The sequence below is a fragment of the Mercenaria mercenaria genome, chromosome 4, assembly GCF_021730395.1.
Source record: "Mercenaria mercenaria strain notata chromosome 4, MADL_Memer_1, whole genome shotgun sequence".
Classification (NCBI taxonomy): Eukaryota; Metazoa; Mollusca; class Bivalvia; order Venerida; family Veneridae; genus Mercenaria; species Mercenaria mercenaria.
In genome coordinates this window covers 6,574,817-6,598,629 of record NC_069364.1, presented here as the reverse complement: position 1 = coordinate 6,598,629, position 23,813 = coordinate 6,574,817, and the positions used below count along the sequence as shown (strand labels likewise).

Genomic DNA, 23,813 nt, shown 5'->3' with positions numbered 1-23,813 from the left:
TGACATGCGTCGCTAAAACAATTGAAGACAGATGGGGAATTTTACTAAGATATAATTTATTTTCCTTAGTTTTTTGACACTCTAAACAGAACCTAACTGCATGCAAATATATACAACATAGTCTTTAGCATAAAATTTGGGCCAAATAACATACCACAGTGTATCAGTATTACGATTTAGTCCCCCTAATTCCTAAAATGTCTGGTGTATGAACATATATTTATGTTCCGCAGTAAAGCTCACCAAAAAAACACAGTCCTACTTTTCCATGAAAATGAAAACAATTATAGTTCAATTTTAACGCTGGATAGACGCGTTTGTCGATTTACTTTATATTATTAAATGTTTCGTTTAGTGACCAGCTGCTGTTTGGGGGCCTGGTGATTCAATAGGCTGACGACGCTTTCGTGTTTTATTTCATAACTTTAAAGATTTTTGTACTCTGTTGAATATAGAACCCACATCCACAAAATATAAATGTTGATATATACCTGTACTGTCACGGTTATCAAGGTGATATATTTTATGTGGCATAAAAGTGAGCAGCATATCCACAAACCACAGAAATTCTTGATAAACTGACGACATCTTTATCAACAATTTACCTGTCTAATACATGTTTTACCGCTCTCTCTTGTATGGTAGGATACTTAAAACATTCCCGTAAAGGTGTCCTCTTTACAAATAATGCTACTAAATAAATAATTGCTGGATGCTGTGTTAAACCTAGTTATGTGAAATTTCAGCACTGGGATGTTATTGCAAATGCATCTAAACGAAGATAAGTAACAGTTGTTTGAAAATGTTCTTTTTTTAAGGCGCTAGTTTGACCCCTTTTATCGGCTTTGTACAGTCCTTTCGCAGTATTAAATGCAGGTATCAGAGATTTGACAATTGTGTTGTAGAGTAGTATACATGTTTTATATTTAGTTCAATTTTCATGTAAAACAACTCTTTCTTTCTATGATTTGATTTTGTTTGATGACCGTGGATGTCTCGGTTGTATACCTTTTGTCACGACTGTAGCGATTGAAGATGTGTCTATTCGTTCGACAGGTTGTACGCCTTGTTTAGAAAAATAAAAAGACGACCAAAACTTCCAAGACATGTTTGGTGCAGGAATGTTTTAAATAAACCTTGCTTTTATTCAACTATAACATGTTTAGGTACAGATATTCGCATTAGCAAATTAAGATTGTCTTTTTCATAGATTTTCGTAGAAATATGAGAATGATAAATGAACTAATCGGATACCTCAAGAACGGAAAGTTGATACCTTTATTGACAAGAAATGGATTTTGTCATATTGTCTCAGTTGAGTGAACGATTATGATTTTTAAGTTTCTGTTGAAGGCCGAGTGGGTACCTGTTTCGGAACGAGAACTTTGACGTTTAAGATGCACCATTTAAAGACAAATCTGTAGGCAAAGAACCAATAGTGCATTCAATGGCACATACAATGATAATTTATATGAAAACAAGCCCTCGGATGACATAAACGCTAGTGGATGAAAACATTAAACAGTTATTTTTACGCATATCTTAAACATGAAACTGGATTCAGTGTTTTGTTTCTCATTTGTTTGACACTTATAATTTTGTAAAACCTGACATAGAACCCGTCATTCGGCCTGTCTGTCTATCAAGTCTATGTTGAAAGAGACAACATAGGAGGAAGCCATGCATCCGACTTGCAGAAGGTCAGTGTTTCTAGCCTGGTGTCCGTCTGTGCGTCACGTGTATAAACACTTTGCACAAGTTTCTAGTTAACCTTTACCCTGCTAAATTTCTATAATGGACTGGTCCATCATTCAATTTGGGCATTACCATTTATCATTCCAAGGGGTGTTCACTGAAAATGTACTGACTGAATAGCGAACAGTGCATACCATGATCAGCCTGCATATCAGCCTGCACGGATGTGCAGGCTGATCTTGGTCTGCACTGGTCGCAAAGGCAGGATTAATTGCCGCCAGCAGGCTTAAGATTAACGATTAAATAACCTTCAGTTTTATAACACAGTAAAATATTTACGTTTTCACATTTACGTATCTGCTTAAACGAAACTGCTCACAGTATTTACCAAGTAATTGTGGTTTTAATTTTTACTTAAGAACAATACAAACTACACATAATTTGTCTCGAGTCTTTGATTACTTCCTAATTTCCTGTTGGACTTTTGTTCTTATTTTGTGTCTAAAATCTCTAATCAAGAAAATACGTCGCAAAGTTACGGGTACAACATACACTATCACAAAACATTAAAGTCAATGTTGTTTTATAAGCTATCGATAAATTTTAGCTTATATCGTTTTAAAAACCGTTTGTTAAAAATGGGTATTTGCGTAAAATTGTTTTGGCCAGCATTTTCTAGTAAAAGTGGAGAATAATTAAGTTGTTTGTCACAGTCGCATAGAAATTGCACTGTAGTTATATGCTAGTCATTTGAAATCATTACGATTTTTTTTTGTTGCAAATTTTGTGAGACTTTTTCAGAAACGGATTGCTGGAATGGTCCACAGTTGCTCACTATATATTTATGTGACGAAATGGCATTTAAAGATCGAGAATTCGATTTTCTCGTTCTCAATAATTTTCTACTAGGTGACCTAGAACCGAGATGTTAATTGAGAGCAAAATCGTCCAAAAATTTAAACGGACATCAAAATTGCTACATACTTATCATGCAACCGTGACACTTCAAACAAATTAATACGCTCATTCAGACAAAACATTGTGAAATAATCTTTCAAAGCATTAAAAATGTTATTAAGTAAAATATTGCAACTTTACTTTGACTGAATTCATGTAATATGTTATTTGGACTGTCTGAATAAATTTACTTTTGCAACCTATGAAGCTGTTCTCAGAAATGAATAAGAAAAATAAACCATTTTATCAAAATAAAGCATTCGCGGTGCTCAAGAAAGCCAGAACATTAGATTCAGTCGTTATAAAATGAATAGCACCGACCTCGAAACTGAACTATAAATCATTTTCGGTGGTCAGGAAAGCAACAACCCCAAGAACTTTATATGAACCGTAACAAAACGCACAAAAACGAGATATGTATGGACATCAGACAGTAACACTAATCGTCTTCCAACCGTTCCTCGCGTTACATAGATCCAATTTAGAGTTCACAAACATTTATACATTTGTCTACGTGGGATTTCTATGTAAGACAAGAACGTGAGTTTCCATATGATGTGTAAATTTAGATTATATAAGTGTGGTGTATCGGACAAACAATTTATAATTGAAAGAATGAAAAAAAATGACACCGAGATATGTTGATATCAGGTATTACTTAAACTGACAAAAGCATCACAGAAGTAAGCTAAACAAGTAATGTCTTTAAAAAAAAATGCAAACGGTGTAGAGGTAATAATGTTTGGGCATAAACAATTCAGAATTAAACAGGATGTAGAGACAGAAAATATTTGGATATGCATATATACGAACACACTATTCATTTGCAAATATTTCAACTAAGCAGCAAATTTAAATGATCAATAGGTATCCTTTCAGTGATAGAAGGTCAAAATGATTTGACGTCCTGGGCTGATTCTGAAATAATTTCGTGTAGGGTCAGAAATTATGCCTAGCATACAGTTAGTTGGTCAGGAAAAGGCTAAAACAGTTGAATACCTGAAATAAAAATAAAACCTACTGGTGATCCCCATAACTAATAACTTGATTAAGTTCTCAGTTTTAAAAAATCTTAAGGCCAAAAATCAAACATTGGGCGACCTTCAATAAATGTTGAAAGCTTTTTTATTTGGGTAAAGTAATAGGTAAATACTTACATAATATATGATGGAATAGTGATTTTTAAATTTAATTTGCACATTGTTGTTGTTTGTATAGTCGTTATTTTCATGAAAGTTAAGATTTTAAGCTGACCTACTGGCCTCCATTGGTGTTGTTATTGTTTTCATCTGCACTTACCAGAGCGAGGCTTTAGTGGGGAAACACCCCTGGTGTAAAATTATGTAGGGAATAACTCAGTTTCGTTAAATAATAACAAAGAATTGTAAAATTTTCTGCTTTATTTTCACAAAGAACATGAATTTGACGTGTGTGCGAAACCGCGTACAGTCCGAAACCGGGTACACTGACTCTACAGTTACAACCAGCCACCAGTCATTCATCTGTAAGCAAGGTTCGCAACGGGGGAAGAAGTTTACTTTCGGCTCTCTTGTGGTAATAAATTAATAAATCTTTGAAATTAGAATAAATTATTTTAGTTTTGGGTAACAAAACTAAATATCTTCCATTTGATATGTGCCTTCTGATAAACATGTGTGACCGTGACTTGACATTTTTACATCAGCCAGTCAAAACATCTGTTGTCGTCTGGACCGGAAAGGGACTAGAGGATTTTCTGACCAAGTATCATAGTACACATAAGGGTAGGGTATAGCATGAACAATGGCATTTTATTTCTGGCCCGGTGCCGTTGTCTTTATATTTTGGACATTTTTAGCTTGCAAGGTACAACAGTTTTATAAGAAATAGGTTGAATTTGATGTAGTAAATTATTTCTTCATCATAAAGATTTTTACAACAATTTTCAATGTTTGTATTTTACATGACTTGAAGGACTTTTTTTAAATTTTAAATCGTGTGCAAGCTAAAGTGTGATAATTTGAATGCTTGTTGGAATTATTTTTTCCATTTTTGTAAGTTTTTCGTTTTCGGTAGGAAATCTTTTCAACAAGCGGAATCTATGCTTTTTTCGAAGATTTCTGGTAAAATCTGGCGTGATTTATCGTTTTAGCATGCACGAAATTAATGTACAAAATAAAAAGACTTTGGAGTGACGCTATTGTCTTTAGAACTGTATAACATTTTATTTGCACAGCTCCTGAAAGTGTGTTATCTTGAAGTTGTTATCTTTTATTATTTCTTACAATCGCTCAATGCAAATTTCCCAGTGGTTCAGATCTGAAGTTCCCTTGGAAGCATAGAATGAAATCAGCCAAAACAATAGCAGACTAGGTTTGACCAAGTCTGTTCGTGAGTGGTAATAAAATGTGCAACAGCATTCACTCCCCAAGCACTAGTGTAGTAATTAATTCAATATCATTAGCGCTAAAGCGATACTTGGGTTTCCATCGCATATGACAGTTGTTTCGTATCACCCGTTTGAATATGATACCAAGATATATCGTATATTCCTCCGCACTGAGTCACAAACTGCAACTATAAAAGTGGACTTAACTTGTAATAAAAGACGAGATTATAAAAATAAAAAAATAAAAAACAAAAAAGAAGATTCCAGCACGGCCCGATTTGTTTTCATGAAGGCCGAAAGTGTGTGTTATTAGCAACAAAATCAGTTTTTACGTCAAAGCGTCAAACATTACAGCGGCGCGTCGAAAAAGAAAACCAGACAAAAACGGGCAAAATATTTGGAGGATGTCGTCAAAGATATAGATAATAGTCCTTGATATCGTGTTAAAATCGAAATTACAATACTCAAACAGTGATTTTCTCTTGATTAAAAACTTGTTTGTTGTTCATATGCGTATTTATACACATTCCAGATCGTACCGTATCTGATCTCCACAGAATATTTGTATTCATTGAGAAATTACTGCTTGGAATATACTTTTTCTTAAGTGAAATACAGGAACCTGTCATATTTATATGTTTTATTGCCGCCATATATATAATATTCTACTTTTTATAGATTAATCAATAAATCATTTCACTATTTACGTTGATTTCTTTTCACTTAGTGTTTAGACCCATTATTATTCGATATAATAAGATGAATATTGCAATCCAGAGAAGGTGCTATGAAAAATGTCCACGCCTCTAACTATGACGCCTCTGTCAATATTCATATTTCTCGGGGTTGAGCATTTTTTCAAATCACATTCTCGGAATTGCAGTATTAATATAATATTACCAGTATACCGGTTTATTATTACTATTCAGTTTTAGATAATTTCATCGATCTGTGTTAATAGTAAATAGTAAATGAACATTATCACTATTTATCATCAATTATACATCAAAGCATTGCACAAATTCTTGTTCTTTTATCTGATGTCATGTTATACTTTAAAGCAATAGGCAGCAGTTAAAGATTTTGAATTTGTATGATAATAAATTCCCTTTTTCAGGCAGTTTTATCATATATGATTTTGTTTGGTAAGACAAAATTTGCACCAAAGCCGTATTCAACGTATTTTCCGAAATATCTGTACAATACATGTTAAATGTTAACGTGTTGTGGTATAATGGTTTAAAGAGTCCATTATACCAAATACTTTTAAGGCATTCTTTTCAGATTGTCAGGATACGAACTATATGACCCAGGGAAGTGCCTACGTCTTTAGTATCTTGAACAATGAATTAGGTCCAATCGCTATGGTGACTATGTCTTAGACTAGCTGACAAACGATATAGAATGTCCTTTGTTAAAACGTAAAGCTGGTGAGACCAAATATCTCAGATATAGAATTTTCCTCTGGCTACCTTGCCTAAATGATTCGTGTACCAATGATTCTTAAATAATTTCAATTATGAGCTCGATAATTTCAGGGATCAGGCTAATCACTACATGTTTCAAACTAACAATCTTTAATTAACAATAATTTGCTCAAACTCCTATAGGCTGGAGACCCTATACTTGACTGGTCTTTTTATTGAAGTTCCCGTCAGACAATGTCTTTGAATCAACAACATACGAGTCCTATCGCATAGATGCTCGGCCTCTGTCCTCTTAATTGAAGTTACAACTCTATATGAATGCCCTGACTCCTGGATGCTCAGCGCCTATATGCTATCACATGTAGCATTCATCTACCATATAGGTATATCCCCTATGCCTTGGCTGTACTTCGCCAATAACGCTGAACTGTCTATAAGCTGGAACTTTCCTACTATCTCAGTAGATTACCAAACTCTGGCCCCAATTTCACGAAAAAAACTTAAGTAATTACTTAGTTAAATCTGTTATTTTAAAATCATGCTATTGCTTAAGCTATTGTTATTTAATGTTGATTTTTTCTATACCAATGCATTTATAGCTAAATTAAACTATGGTTAGTAGTATTTGTCTGCAGTACTTATTTCAGTCACGCAAATATTATATTTCTATTTAAGCACAATATAACGAACTTAAGTATTAACTTGAGTATATTTCTTATTTTTATTCTTCATTTTCTGTAAAATTCAGAGTTGTTGTGCTTTGATCTATGAAATAGTCATGTACGGGTCTGATATAGATGAAAAAGTCGGCATTGAAGACGCATAAAGGGCAAAAACAAGCATTTGAAATAACAGACTAAGCAATTACTTGTTTTTTCGTGAAATTGGGGCATGGGTCTCTGTCTCAGCTTCCCGATGCTCAGCCTATTTCTGCTATCGTCTACAGCATTCAACTACCCTTAAGGTAATACAGTCTAACCTGTACTAACGGTCACCTCCGATCAGCGGTCACCTCCGTTCAGCGGCCATTTTATGACGCCCCCGACGGATTTTCCTCTATTTTATCACTTTATTCAGCGGCCACCTGCCGTCCGCGGCCAGCGGCCACCGAAATTGCCTCCCGACCGCCGTATTTGACCCCTTTCAGCGGCCATTTTTCTTCCAAAACCAATTATTTTTAGGCAATAATCGCCGAAGATACCCGATTTTGAGAAGCACGAGGTTGCTAAGTTTCGCGGGACTTCACCACAAGAACGACAAAATGACATGAGCTTCTCAATTAAAACTGATAACCAAAGGTGTAATCCCCTTTTGTTATGATAAAATGGCCAGTAATTATCGGTAATTAGCGTGTCACCTTAAGGTAATACATGTACTCCTATGCGCTGGCCCTATAGCTCGAAACCTTGTTGAAATTCTGCAACTCTTCTTTTGTCTAAGAACTTCCAAAGGATTCTTTTTAGTAATTTATTCGCCCTGACAGGATAACTGCAATAGTCTCCTTATCAAGGTACTGGGATAGATTATTAGTTGAATCGATGTGTCACTTCAACCGCTGGATACCGAATGTCATCCATCTACCTATTTATACCGAAGCAGACGTGCTATTTTTAGAACTTGTTTCTGATTGGTCCAAATTTAAACATAACGTTTTACAACGAGTACTTGCTCTATCAAATATCTGGTTCCATTTAACTGTTGTATATGACATAGTGTGTGATGCTGGGATCCAGCTATCAACATAATGAACCCAAATTAGCCAGAAATGACCCAAACCCTATTATTAACAGCAATTCAACAATAATTCAACAATAATTATAGCAATGATAGTATGAAAAGGGAGTCAAGCACTATATGTACTTAATGTGTTACGTTATCAATATATCAAACATACAAATTATTCTGACACAGATCATAGCTTATCGGTCAATAATAAGTCATCTACTTGAAGAATATATGTCGCATTCCTTTTCACACTTAGCTTTCCGGTCTAGAAATTAGTCATGTGCAATAAATGACAGGTTACATTATATCGCCCAGTTAATGCATTGTCCAGCAATGCATGTTTCTAAATTACTAATCGTTTTGACAACTGACTAACTGGATAAATGACAGAGTAATTATAGACACCCGGTCTTTTGATCACGCCGCATGACTCAAGTCACGAATCATTTCTTTCATAAGAAGAAGTTTTGAGACAGAACTTTAGTATCATTCTGGTACTCAGTTAGGTTAGACATGTATGTCCGATACACGCAAAATGAATAAGTTAGGTCAGGACCGAGGCAATTAACGTTGAAGAATAGAAGTTCTGTTAATAACTGAGAAAATGTTAGTGAACTATGTTAGAGAATTATGAAGAAAGGCATTGATGTATATATTATCTTAGAAGTTAGTAGAATATTAAATAGTAGTTATTATAGAGAACAATTGCCGTTGTTGTTGCTGTAGTTAGTAGCGTGAACCTTAGACCCTGTTACACCACAGTGTAGATGTTATGGTGTATCAGAGGGAACTAATTTGCCCGTTTGATTATAGATACCAACCCACAGATGTAAGGAAATACCCGACAAGGGAGCTGTTCTTTGCCGTGTTCAACATTTTAGCTTTTTACACCGGACGACAGTTACTGGGAGGATCCTAAGGCGTTCACGGATTCTATATACAGGCGACATTGACTGAAGGTGTGACCTTATCCACAGAGCACTGTTTTCGGTGAAAAAGAATCCTTTTTACTTCGTGCCAGATCTAGGACAAGTTCAAAGTTCAATTGTAATCAACAGGACACAGTATGTTGCTTAAAGTGCTATGCATTATAAACACTATGTGAAAGTAAATAACTTCACCGAAAGACAGTAGACGAATAATTAAGTAGCACCTAGGTCGACTTCTTTCCTTAAAGAAGTTTTCCCCTTTTTCTTTCCCTGCAAATATTTCGTCTTTATTTAGTTTTTAAATAAACTTGTAATTATTGTACAGGGTGTTAGTGCTGCGATAAGCTATCGTGGTTTGTGTGTTCGTCCTCCGTCCGTCCAGTGACACTAAGGTCATAAAGGTCAGTTTTTATCCTGCGGCTCTAAAATCGAACTGTCGCATAAATTTTGCCTATGCACGTCACACTACCTTTACACAGCAGGTGTTGATGGACTACTTCTTAAGTACATCTACATCAGACAATATAAACTTGGTCAAGATTTCAGATGTGATTATCGTACAAACAATTCATCATGCCCCCACCATGACTGCCATTGTATAATGAGCATTGTTATGTAAGTGTAAAAAGTACAATCTTGTTTGAACTTCAAGCATAATGCTAAATTCATCTATTAATAGTTGACAATTTGACAATGTAGTGCAGACCGCAGATGATTATATGACAAACATCTTTTGATACACAAAAATAATCATTATATATACATTTCTAAGATATACCTACACAGTCCATAAAATAAACATGGACGGATCCAAACGGAAGGGGAAGAAGCATTTTATAGAAATATTACGATGGCAAAATACAATACATATCGTAGCCCTGACCAACCTATAAACCGGGCCAGTCTATTTTATAAGTACAACAAACGAGTTGTACAGTTAACTGCACTTGCTGTGTTGGATCGGACTGTAGAAAACAGACACTCATTTTCTGATAAAACATGGCCAGTTTGGTTATCAGCAAAAGTATACTTTTAACTGTTGAAATAAAAAAACGTAGTTATACACGAGCGACGCTTTCATCATTAACTTTTCATATAATTTGTCCCTGGTTTTCTGAAAATAACATTTCGGGATGTAATGTAACAGGGTTTGAGAGATTCTGTATTCTTCTATAAATCAATTGTTAATATGTTACGGAGACTGATGATAAACTATAATGCTTGAATTAAACATATATTTTATTCTGTCCTATTTTATAAATTTACTACAAAAAGAATTTGAATATAGTTTTCTGTATCTGCTGTCAAACCTGTCACAAAAGATGTAGCCCAATGGTTAAACAGGTATACTTCGTTGTTTATATCATTTACTTCCGGGATCAAAGCAATTATGTTAAGGAAAAAGGCACACTCGAATTGCGTAATTTTACATAGCGGCTAGACTGTCTCATGAATATATGTTTCAACATAACTTAAAGGCGTACGCTAGAATTCCCTGTATGTGAGATGGGCGAAAATTTTCCCAATAATAGAATTTCTTTAAACTTTGGATATTGAAGGACAATCATCTAAGAAACAAAAATATGCAATAAAAATCATAGGTCACCGGTATTGAAAAGAGTTATCTGCCCTTGAAAACGTCATTTTTGGGGGAAATGCCGTTTTCAAGGGCAGATAACTCTCTTTCACCAAATTCTAGCATACGTCCTTAAGGTGACTAGTTAGAGTTAGAGAGAGATGGGGTAGAAATGCTAAGGTCACATTCACTTGATAATATCTACGTAAAAATGTTATGTTTAAAATAATAAAGACTGTTGCTATGTTAAATAAAACTGTTTAAAAGGTTATGTTTGTTGTATTAAATGGCCACGCTACGTTACAACGCGACTTTAATATTATCCTGGCGAGTCTTTTATCAATTTACACATACAATTTTTGTATTCTTGGAAATAATACAATGTCCATTTATGGTGAATGTTTTGCCAGGTTTTGTCTTAACTAAAGTGAAGTCTGGTCTACTTAGCCACATATTACTTTCTGATACATAGTACGCATTACGGTGCACTAGTATTTAAAATACTTGTATCATCTAAAAGTAACAATATCTAATTGAATAGTGATATAACAGCTAAACAAAACCTGGTGTTCTGGTCGGATTTTGAAACCGAACCACGAAATATGGGCTGTTTCTTAAACGGTTAGGACCTTGATTACGCGGTAATCCAAATATACTTCCTGAAAATAAACTTCGTGAATTGGGAAGTCTTTGTTGAGTGCTGGATGGTGTCGGTTGTGGTCTTGGCGTCGTACGGATCGGTTGTGGTGGCGCTGTCGTCAGGGAAGTAGGAAAATCAATGTGCGATTCACTTTCCGAAAGTTGGTTTGCCACTTCTTCAGTCTGAAATTGCAGTAGATTGTTTCAGTAAATAGGCCTGTATTCATGATGACATTGTAAGCCCGCTTACAGTGGAAAAGGCGAAACAACGTTAATTGGTAGCTATAACATTTAAAAGTTTATCGCTTATAATAATGAGACAATTGTGTCAAAGAGGATCAATGTAACAAATTTATTTTCTTCTGCAGGTCAAAGAAATAGAATTTGCATTAGGACAAACTATCAGTTATATGTATTGTTCTTACTTTCAAAATTATTTGGAATAATTTTACATGGATTAATCATGTTTAGGAAATGTATTCTTATCATTTTTAACGTATTTTATGAGGTAAACAGATTTTGGAAGGTACTAAATCTTGACAAATTCGTATAGCTGATAACTCGGCGGCAGAGAGTCCTTTTACATTTATATGCAAATGATCGTGTTACTTATGGCATTAATTCGATGTTACGAACAAAATGCCAGTATATACACACTATTGGTCCACTTGTTGGGTTATCAAAGTATGTCCCAGAGGGTGCCGCACAATATCTTTCCATGTCTCCCAATGAACATGCTTTCCAGCAACACTCTGCGACTACACCCCTGCTTTGGCGGAGACCAGATGTTTGAGATAAATATCGGCTGGCTGATCGTTTCGTGATTGCTGGCAAATCTGAAAAAAGACGTTATACTCTGTTCTTTGGCATCTGGCTGTTTTCTTACAAAACATGGTAAGCAGGGGATAATTTTCTACACTGAACTATACGCTTGTTAATCTATATGTCTGATAAAGGGTTAGTTTTTACGATATTCCCGTTATGTCCTCTTCGAACATTCAAACACTTCTATTGGCGACAAATCGCCTGATGTTTTAGTTAGTGTATACTTTATCAAATAAAATGTTAACAAAGGCATGGGGACTGTTATGGCTGTTTCTGGCCCCAAAATTTGAAAAATTAAAAATCAGTTGAAAACTACAACAAAGCATCTAGTTTTAGTGGTCACCACCTAAACTAATATTTTTCAGGCAGAAATGTTTAGAAATAAATTTTCCGTTTCTATGCCAACGGTCTAAAAATAGCAAGAAATGGTATTTTAAGCTATTTTTAGGCGTAATTTTGGCGTATCTGATGAAATTTACATACCTCCGCAAATCAGAACCAATGAAATTGTCAAAGTACATATTTTATGATCTTTAATACATATTTTGAGTAATTTTGCTGTTGGTTCTTGCATGCGGAGGGAGTTTAATTTTTAATCCGCGATATCCAGGTGTATACGCAGCTTGGGCTCTAGACCACTTGACCCGGAACAATGAAACTTCATAGGATGACTGGACATGCCGAGAAGACGATTCCTATTGCATTTAGTCACTATGAAATAAGGAGTTTAACGGTTGGTGTGTACCAACTCAACATGGCTAAAATATATGCACAGGAACACTTTAATACGCACTGTGGATTTGATCTTTTTGTGAATAATGACGACGAACACTTTTTGAGAGCAAAATTACAAAGCAGGCATACATCATCAAACTTTTACAAAGTTTATATCAAATACAATGAAGCAAGTGTTTGCACATGGTATTGTACATGCAGACCTAGAACTAGGGTTGTTGGAACGTGCTCACATTGTACTAGTCTGGTACCTGGGGTATGCTCGATATTAGGAAAAACAGTGGCAAGCAAATAAAAATTGGCTTGACTTTGTGCAAAAGGCTGACAGACAACTTAATGACGTTGGTTCAAGTGATGATGACACTGTATCAAATCCAGATATAACAGAAGAAGAATAGATTAAAATGCATTATATGGAAGAATGGGAGTATTCAATTGGTTAATTCCGTAATAAATTATTAAATGTCAAAATTTTTAGATTAAAGTAATATTACAATGAACGACAGTTAAATTGGGAATGTATTAATATCGTTATAATGCTGCTGTTGACAGTTTCAACCTTCGGTAACCATAGTATCGGAAACAAATCAACATTAAATGAATCATTTAGACATTGAAATAATGATATGTATTAAACTCTTTCCCGATTAATTAACGTATATGCTACAAACACAAATGAATTTGTGCAGAACTGCAATTTTCAGATGTTAATGTCGACTGGTTGCTATGGAAACCATCTTTCAGGTATTTAATTAAATGTTTCGTTTTATGGCAAAAAATGTCTTGATCTATTATTCGGGTCAATTTCTTGAAGTTCCGAGATGGGGCCAAAAACAACCATTATAGTCCCCACGCCTTTCCTGATTTTTAGTTAGAGTATTGTTTATAAACATCGCATGTTTTAGTTGATGTCTAGTATGATTTAAAAATGCATATCGGTATCACGTTACAATGGTAAGGATTGAAGCGTGCAAGTCAAGCATTAAAGAGACACGTTTGCACGGACTTACAGGTAGATATGTAAAGATACATGTGCCTGGAAAGTCGTTGATTATTCATGCTGTGTCAGTAAAACATGTCTAATGTATGTATAATGTATGCATTAAACATTCCGCTTATTAGTGCTCACTAACATTTCGTAACTTTCTGATATTACCAACCGCCAATTCGAAGAAAGAAAATCCGAAATTGTTAGACTGTATCCCCAGGTGAGAGTCAACACTGTACCATTTATGAAATAAATGCACGCTTTTATATGTTTATCGCCAATCGAAACCGAAGAAACTGAAATACTTTTGACTTATATCATTTGCACTTTGTGAGATAAAGAAATAAAAAGTATTTAGGGTGTACAGTAGTAACTAAATTTGCCATATATTCTATATACAATTAACAAGCTGTAGCACATAACTAGGCCCATCTTAAAAAGAATTACTAGATTTATGCTCTTAAATGACCTATTAACCGCAAAAAAAACACCAAAAAAGTAGGGGTCATGTGTCTTCTAAGAGAGATTTTTTGTCTGACAGGTCATATTGTTGAATACTTTCCAAACTGACAGCTAAAATTTTGGTATGAACACATGAGTAATAAGGTTTGTTTACATTTCTATAAATGCAAAGAATCTCCTTGAAAATGCTACCAAAATGTCAAGTTGGGTCCACAATGAAATAAAAACAGGAACTGGCTTACATAAAATTTGAACATGCCACTTTAACTGGGAAAACAATTAGGATTATTTCTTTCCGCCATTATCCGACTAGTCCGGAAGTGCTCCTTGATTATATGTACTATTGTACCTTAAAGGTAAAAGGTTCTGCGCGTTTGGTAATCTGGAAGTATGACGTAACGTCATTTATCTGGATAAGTATAGGTTAGTGTTTATTAATGTGCATTTACAAAGTTTAATCAGCTACGAGCGGCGTAGGTGCTAACCTACTTAGTGTTTGAAATTATTTTTTGTTTCCGGATGAAGCCAGAGCGAATAAAATCAATAGCACACCTCTTGTCCCTTCTATACACATGACTAACCTGATTAAAACACGACTGCAAGTTAATGCTGATTTCCCGAAAATTTGAAAAGTACTGCGATGCAATTGGACAAAAAATAATTTCAAACACTAACGTAGAATAAAACCTGGACTGGAAATACGGAAATGAAAATCATTTTATGAATTAATGGCAACCCGTGAGTTAATTTATTAAAACGACAACGAGTGTTTGAATAATGGACGCATTTTTTCTGATCTGTTCTAAACCGAAGTACGACCGACCGACTTCAACTACTGGACTTCCAATACGTTACCTGTTAAGTATATTACATGCGAAACTTAACAAGGGATACACGAAACAAATAAATAAGTAACTATCGGTTTTTTTATATCGATCTGACTTCTTTTATGTATGTTTACACTTCATTAGATATTACCTAATGCAAAGGAATAAAGGGCGTAATCATGTCAAATCTAAAGGCACTGTCCTTCAGATTTTGGCTAAAAATGTCTTTCTTTAAAATTGAATATATTATGAACATATGAACATGATGATGCACTGTAAAAAAGCTATCGCCGTTTAAGCTAAAATTTGGTATGTCAGGTTTAAATAGTTTTTTTAAGAATGAATTTGAATGACAACAGAGTTTGTGAAACGCAAATATTATTCTCAGGTTCATTTGATAGCACAAGGGGTCTCTGTAAGTAAGGTGGCGATTGTATGTATTCAGTTAATCAGACAATCAGTCGGTCTGTCGTAACGACACAACCAGAAACGTCGTTATGGCGCCCCGCCGATCGCACCGCCGAACGTTATTCTGGCGTCCCGACAAACGTTGCGCCACTGGTCGTCGTCCTGCCAAACTTCGCTCCACATCGTCATTATGGCGCACCACCGAACGTCGTCTTTTTGCATCCCAGAATGACATGCGTTTATCAGTTCTTTGACCGGAGGGGAGTAATGCTTCCGTCCAATTCTACTGAACATAGCCATTGGCAGAAATTCAAATCGATACAGTAATACAGCAGAATAAAGTGCACATCGTTTTTATTACATTAATATTGTACATCCTTTATATTCACACCCATCCAGGGCCAGCTTCAGCACAACAGACCGGCAATCCCATAGGACCAGATATAATTATTTTATGGTCGCCAATTAAAGACTGCTCTTTTGATTATTAAAAGTCTTTGGAAGACTCGAACGTAACTAAGCAAAATAATAGAACTCTGTTCACGAGAGATAACAAGTGTGACACCCCGAAAACGTCTCCTACCCCCATACATACCCAACCCAGGCAGCGGCTAAATTGGAACTCTTATTATAATTAAATATCAAATGGACTACCCAAAAGATCTGAAATGAAAGAAAATATGACACTGTATTGACTTCAGTTTTAAACACTCGTATTTAAACTTTACCGTCTGGATTGATCCAATGAAATCCTCTTCCATCACATACGAAGTCTAGCATATTTGCCAAGAATTTTCCACAAACTTGAATACCTAGGACACTTGAAACCGCAGCCACTGAGATGATGAGAAGTGTGTTGAAAAGATTCATGTTAGGTTAAGGACTCTGAAAATATGTAAAATGCTTTAAAGCCAGTTAGTATAGAATAAAAAACGTTCAGTGTTCTTATTGCAACGTTTCATTACTTTCTGATTTTACAAATGAAATGTGCAATAATCTCCATTCCATTTAGACCAGAGTAAGCGATTTTCTGTTATCAATGATCCAAAAAGGAAACCTTTCACTTATAATATAAAGCATGTGACATCAACACATAGATAAAACGTAAAGATACGTTCATATATACAAAACAAAACTTCTTACGCCTCTCAATATATTGGCAACTCCTCCACATTACAAAAAATATATTACAGTTTTATATGGAACGCTTAGACTGCCTCGACATGATATGTTTTATTTTATTACGTAGTCATTCCAGATTGTGTTGTGCTTTCGCTAGTTTGTGCTGTACAATTAATACTTCGTCATGTGCATTTCCAATATATTCGGTACAGATTGTAATTATATTTTTAAGTAGATAAAACAGTTTGTTATGTACATTTACTAGTTTGTCCTGTACATTTCTTAGTTTGTGCTGTCCAATTGATAGTTCGTCATTTGCATTTTCTAGTATATTTGGTACAAATTATAATTTGTTATGTAGATAAAGCAGTTTGTTATGTACATTTATTAGTTTGTCAGGTACGTTTCTTTGTTTGTGTTGTTCGTCATGTGCATTTTCCAATATATCCGGTACAAATAATAATTTGTTATGTAGACAAAACAGTTCGATATGTATATTTACTAGTTTGTCCGGTACATTTCTTAGTTTGTTCTGTGCATTTGCTAGTTTGTGCTGTCCAATTAATAGTTTGTGATGTGCTTTTTCCAATATATTCGGTACTAATCATAATTTGTCTTGTAGATAAAGCAGTTTGTTATGTACATTTATTAGTTTGTCCAGTACATTTCTTAGTTTAGGCTGTGCATAGACTTGTTTGTGCTGTCCAGTTAATAGTTCGTCATGAACATTTTCACAATATATTCGGTGCAAATTACGATCTGAAAAATGTCTACTTATCAATTTGTCATGCGGAGATAACAGTTCGTCTTGTACGAAAAACAATTCGTTATGCGGTTTATTTATACAGGTAAGTATTAGACACTGCACCGGCAAAAATAGAGGGATTGATGATTTACAGTCAACTCGTTCCCCAATCTTCTCTTTCTCCAGTCAGCTCTTCCCCCTTGACTGTTTCAAATTAGTCGCGTCGCCCTCACTTCTCGAACTCTCCTTTTAATACTTATTTTTAACAATGTTTGCAAATAAATATTGAATAAATTATGATGTTAAATATATGCATGCTCTGCATAAAAGTACGGATATTAATTCACTTTAAAAACTACATTTATGACTGTATGTAAAAGTGTTAAGTGCTTGCCCGTTTCGTAGTTTAACATGTAAAGTTTGATGGAATGGGAACGTTGTTCTTCTAATCTTGATCATTTTGAAATTTACGTTTTGAAATGCCTAAAACTTTAAAAACAATCTTGCTTAAAAATGTCCGATTTATGTGAAATTACAATTGGATTCTCATATATATATATATATATTACTTGTGATAATTGATAATTAAATTCTTTTTCGGAAATTATCTATTTTCATTAACCTGTGAAAAGATAATTAATACATATCTGTTTATTTACAAGACAATTTATGGTTTGTACCGGACATATGAGGAAAGCACAAACTAGTAAATGTACAACACGAACCAAAAAATGTACAGGACAATTTAGATAATGTACATAACAAACTGTTTTGTCTCCATAACAAATTATGATTTGTACCGAACATATTAAGAAAAGCATACAACGAACTATTTATTAGACAGCACAAACTACTGAATACACAACACAAACTAAGATATGTACTGGACAAACTACCGAATATAATGGAAAAGGCACATGACGAACTAATACAGTAAACCTCGCTTATAAGGAACAGCTTGGGACCTCTAAAAATTGTTCCTTATAACCGAGGTTCCTTATATCCGTATAGCGAACTAATTCCTTGTAACCGAGGTTTGTATAACGAACACAATTTGTATAGTGAACACTATCTGACTGACGTTTGAAAAGGGCTCCGGGTCGACCATGAATCTTTATGTGAGAAAGTTGTGAGTCTAGTACCGGTCCTTTCCTAGAGAAATGGTAAGGTAAACTGACTGCGTGTATATGACTGATAAAATGTTGAAACACGGCACTTAAACCTAAACTAAGCCCAAATGTACGTCGGTAAGAATGACGTGATTTGTGTTTATTTAAATTATTTTTGTCGGCTATTTCTATGTTCTTTTTTAAGAGCACTACATTATAATTATAAGATATGTTGCAGCCCTTACCTTGCTCGACAGCATGTTATGTGAATAGGCATCAATACTAATATAAAATGAATGTTCAAATAATTAATACAAAAATGTTAAATTAGACTACCAATTAAAATTTACAAGTAGGGTGTTTATGACATGCAGTGCATTACGACTAGACAACGGCGCCATACATACGGACTAAAGTGTAAATTATACCTATAGTTTTGCTATTGTCCATTTTAGCACCTGCTATAATTTTTACAATTGAAAATTTGGTAAACTGGACTGTTTGCCATTGTTAATCACGCGTTATTAACACATTTATTTAGGATAGTATGACATGATCCTGTCCGCGACTGATTTCGTTAACTATTGCTGACATGAAATACTTAATACATGTTGCTCTCATACATAATCTCCTTTAAATATAAGTTCATGATGATATTATTTATTTGTTTTTATCATATTCGTGATATAACAAACTAAAGGTCATAGAAATGAAATAATATGTGTTTATTCATGTGCATAAAAGCGCATGAAACTGCCGACGTTACTCTGACGTCGTCAGCGATTCACCTGTTAATTTCCAGTTTTCAATAATCTTTATTCTTTATATGTCTGTTCGCTATAACCAAGGGGTTTTCCACTGAATTTTGTACTTTGGGGCTAGAAAAAGTGTTCCTTATAACCGAGTGTTCCTTATAACCGAGTTCCCTATAACCGAGGATTTTTACATTGAATAAAGAATGAATTAGATCGGGGAATTGAAAACTGTTCCTTATAACCGAGTGTTCCTTATATCCGAGTTCCTTATAAGTGAGGTTTACTGTAATTATCATGCCAAGGCAGTTTAGGCATTCCATAGGTTTAGAGTGCATATTGTGAATATTGTACAAGAAATGCTATGATGTATGTTTTCTTTCCCGACTTTACAATTTATAGGGTCGCGAAAATCCAATTTGAGCGCGTGCTGTTAACACATCTTCTAATATATGCACGTTCAATGGCAAAATAAATTAAGTATAACGGCCATATAACGCATAACTAAAACAAGTATAAAAAATAAAAATAGTGATAAATTAATTGATTTTTGATAAATAGTAGCATTTGCATTTTGTTATAACAAGTTAAAGTATAGCAAGAGTTCCTTCTAGGGCACATCGTTATATTGTTATAACAAGTTAAAGTATAGCAAGAGTTCCTTCTAGGGCACATCTATATAAATATATAATGATCATCTTGTAAAATATTAGTTGCAATGTCTGTTTTAAATATTGGTCATCAGTGTGTGGAACCCCAGGATTGGACGGAAGTACTAGACCATTCTACCATATTGACATATACTTTTTTCTGTTTAACATCCTAATGTAGTGATTTGAAGCACTAACTGTCTACGTCCTTGCACACAACAAACTTAGTGACCATTGATCAAGTAATTCATGGCTATAATTTAGTAGTATCTGTCCTAAATCTCGTGAATGTGACATACGGGCATTCGATGCATGAATTTGTTGCGCACAATCAGAGGGTCGCAATAGGGTTTGTTTTCGCATGTTGACCATGCATTCGAAGGTAACGACGTATATTAACCTTTGTGACAAATAAGATGTTTGGCATGTTTAAACAGCGCCACTTTTTCATCATCGGGTTTAGTAATATGTAATCCGCGGAGCGCGTTCAGCCAAAGAGTCACCTCAATTAGGAAAGAATAATTTTAACGTCACAGGTTATTTCCAAGGTCACGGAGTTCGATTGGCCAGCTTGTAATGATGACAGTTTGCGAGGTCAGTTGCTCAGTCAAGTGTAACTTACCAATTCTAAGTGTTCCTTCTCAAAAGAATGATTACACGTCTGTATCAACAAGGGGTGTGCAGTTTTAGATTATTGTATTATCCCGCAAGAAATTATTGTTGTTCAACCAATCATATGTACATAGAATATTACGTGTTATGTATAAGTCTTTTGTATCTAATAGTTCCAGTCCTTCCAGTATTTCTTATCACTCTAGTTTGAGTGGGGAAATACATCTGGGTGCAAAATCTTCAGATGTTAAGAAAATGGTCAGCTCACCAACAGTAGACACGTTTGATTGTTCAAAGGTGCCGGACAGTTTTTTGCTGGCCAAGGTGCAATTGGGCAAAATAACAATTGTATCTCTAAATTAGAGAAAATAATTTGGGTTTAATGTCACAGCAACAGTAAAAACCATGCTTTTCATGGTGAAGAAAGATTCCAGGTGCTTCCAGGTATTATTTCATCACGGGTGGTCATCTGGGTAGAACCACCGACCTTCCGTAAGCCACTTCACATGAATTCCACGCCCCAAGTTACGCGGGGCAAGTGATTTAAGTCAGTGGCCTTACCCACTTGGCCACGGGGGCCCAATCCCCTGAATTGGAGCAAGGATATCAAACCCAAACTGATATTAACAAAGCTTTTAAAGACTGGTTTAACATAAAAAATGTATGAAAAGATTCGTTTCAGACCAATTTATTTTTTATTCTAGTAGGAGAAACAGACGGGCCGGTAAGCCTTATTGGAGTAATACATCAACAACATTTGGTCAGATATATGGGTAAGAACAAATGAAGGGAATGCCTTTGAATATCCTGCTAGACAATGGGAGAGTTTCCTCTAAATTACAAGATGTGTTAGTAAGATTGAATGGTGAATTCTCAACTTTCACACGAGTAAGCTAGATAGTCACAGTTTGTTTGAGGAGAAAGCGGGCATTGATAAAGCAAAACTGAATAAGGCTTCTGGCATTGGGCTCATTCCTAACGGGGTCCTGATAAATGATATGTATGTCCCGTTTTTGTACTCTTTATTCTGTGTATGTTTTGAATCTCGAAAAGTACCGTCTCACCGTGGAAAGATTATAAACCCGATTCCAAAGTCGAGTTCCACTGATACAAAAGACACCCTCAAATACCAAGGCATTAGCATGGCCTCTACTATGTACAAACTCTATGCAAGTGTTCTTAATAATAAACTATCATGCTGGTTAGTTCAATGCTAAAATTGTGGATGAACAGAATTGCTTTCTAAAACAACGTAGAGCTATATATATCATATTTATACACTCACAAATGTTACTGAGATTTGTCAAAAGCTGTGAAAATCAGCATTCTGTTCCTTCAGCGATTTTAGACGAGCATATGACGGTATTGACAGATGATATCTGTGTATGAGGTTTAACAACATTTGTTTATCTTCTAAAATGTTGTGAGAGGTGAAGTTTTTATACAGCTGAGTATCTGCATGTCCAGATGAATGGCCATTGTTCAGACTGGTTCTCAGTAAGCTCTGGCTATAGTCAGGGATGCTCGATGTCATCTTTGCTCTTCAACCCCTTTCTTAATGACTTAGTATTGCAGATTATGGCTTGGCTGTTAGTAAAGATATTTCTATTTAGTGTTTATTGGCGAGAATGATGAGGACCTACGGTCTATGTTAAATGTTCCTACCAATACGTACATTGAATAGTATGGTCATCAACTGTAGTATGTGCAACATTGTAAATTTCAAACCACAGTCCTTATTTATGTACATTAATACGGGACTGAAGAACTTTAATCTAAAGGCAGTACATTTAGTTGTGCTCATTAATACGGGGTGATTAGTCAAAAAAGGTAACTGAGTAATTATTAATCAAAACAGTCAAATTAGTGACTGATAATACGAAAATTAAGTCGATACTTTTGGTTTCTGACTTTACACATAATCTTGAATCCTTTTTAAAAAAAAACAATATGTATAAAGTGTAGAGCAAGGTTTGTAATATTTTTCGTAAGTTAAAGCACTCTTGTCAATCAAATTTCACACGAGTTTTCCCTTTTTTAATTTGACCATTAAAAAGTCTTGCACTGATCTTGATTAATTGCAGTTCTTCGTTGATTTTTTCTCTTTATAGCAGCTCCTTAATACCCTTTCACAAGAATTACTTAGGTTTGAATATATTGTAATTATTGAAAACTGTGATAGTATCTTATTATCTCTTTAATTGTCACTAACAACTCTGCCAAAGAGTGGCAAGTACATGTAGATAGAATTTTATGATGCCTTAATATGGATGAATTGACAACCTGATAAAAATAACACTTACAATAATTACAAATGTTATATTCATAATTTCTTATATGTAATCGCCTAATTATTGTTAGTATTAGAAATAAATAAAACATTAATTATGTTAATGAATTTTAACAGTATCTTTAATAATAACAAACAAGTATAAATAAACAAATCTGAAAAAAGTAAAAAAATAAACAAGTACCTGATATAGCACCAAATCTCGAATGATATTTACTTTGCGTTCTCTAGCTTCCTTTCAAACTTGTATATCATGCCTAATCAAACAGATGACAAATATTGGTAGAGACAGTATGCGCCAATCCTTCTACCTGAGATAGAAATTTACTATCTGAACTTAATGAAAGCTTGAGGTGCTTTTAAATGTTGCTATTTTTTTTGTTCAAAGTGTCGCAATCTTATTGGCGTCTGCTAGGATAATTTCATTTCAACGATGATACGCGTTATACTAGTACTTTCAAAGGCTCACTTCCAATAAAATTAACAGAGTTTAGAATTATTAAGTTTTGATTTAGATTACACAAGTCAGAAAGAATGAAATGTTTAAGAAAAGTCAGTAATACGGTGATTTATTATTTGCTTTTAGTTGAAAGGAAATGGGAAAGTCAGCGAAATATAATTCATATCAGCCATACCGTCAATAATATAGCTTGGACGATCTACTTGTATATTGTGTATTATTTTCTTTGTTTTTTACGTAAAACGGGAGTGAAATTGTAGTCGTGCTTTGTTGTTTTTTAGCATTTTTCTCGATTAAATAACGTTAATTAACAATTTCATAACTTTTTACTGCAAGTAATAAAATGAAATGGAACTTCATATCGTGTGCATCTTTGTAAGCAACGTCAGTAGATGCCTGACGTCTTGTCAGTTACGCGCGTCTTTTTTCCTCATTGAAGTTACTGTTTGTTGCAAAATGCGTATTCAACGTAAACAAGCATAAAATGAAAAGAAAAAAATGTCTGTTTCTCG

The 23,813-nt window shown here is 34.6% G+C and overlaps 1 protein-coding gene across 1 annotated transcript; it reads right to left on the bottom strand.

Moving 5' to 3' along the window:
• Positions 1 to 10,207: 10,207 nt before the first annotated feature.
• LOC123553182 (insulin-like growth factor I) lies at positions 10,208 to 23,326 on the bottom strand. Its single transcript, XM_045342929.2, has 4 exons — positions 23,026 to 23,326; positions 16,290 to 16,446; positions 11,974 to 12,152; positions 10,208 to 11,499 (listed from the first exon to the last, which is right to left on the bottom strand). Exons 2-4 carry the CDS (start codon positions 16,429 to 16,431, stop codon positions 11,230 to 11,232), a joined length of 591 nt encoding a protein of 196 aa, XP_045198864.2. The 5' UTR covers positions 16,432 to 16,446; positions 23,026 to 23,326; the 3' UTR covers positions 10,208 to 11,229.
• Between the last annotated feature and the right edge of the window lie 487 nt (positions 23,327 to 23,813).

What these genes read in the sequence shown, in the direction of transcription:
- LOC123553182 (XM_045342929.2), bottom strand. Translation starts at nt 16,431, where the DNA reads ATGAATCTTTTCAACACACTTCTCATCATCTCAGTGGCTGCGGTTTCA. An exon ending in TCATTGGATCAATCCAGACG is followed by an intron (nt 12,153 to 16,289) that starts GTAAAGTTTAAA and finishes GTCTTTTTTCAG; the next exon opens with ATTTGCCAGCAATCACGAAA. An exon ending in ACCCAACAAGTGGACCAATA is followed by an intron (nt 11,500 to 11,973) that starts GTGTGTATATAC and finishes CTGCAATTTCAG; the next exon opens with ACTGAAGAAGTGGCAAACCA.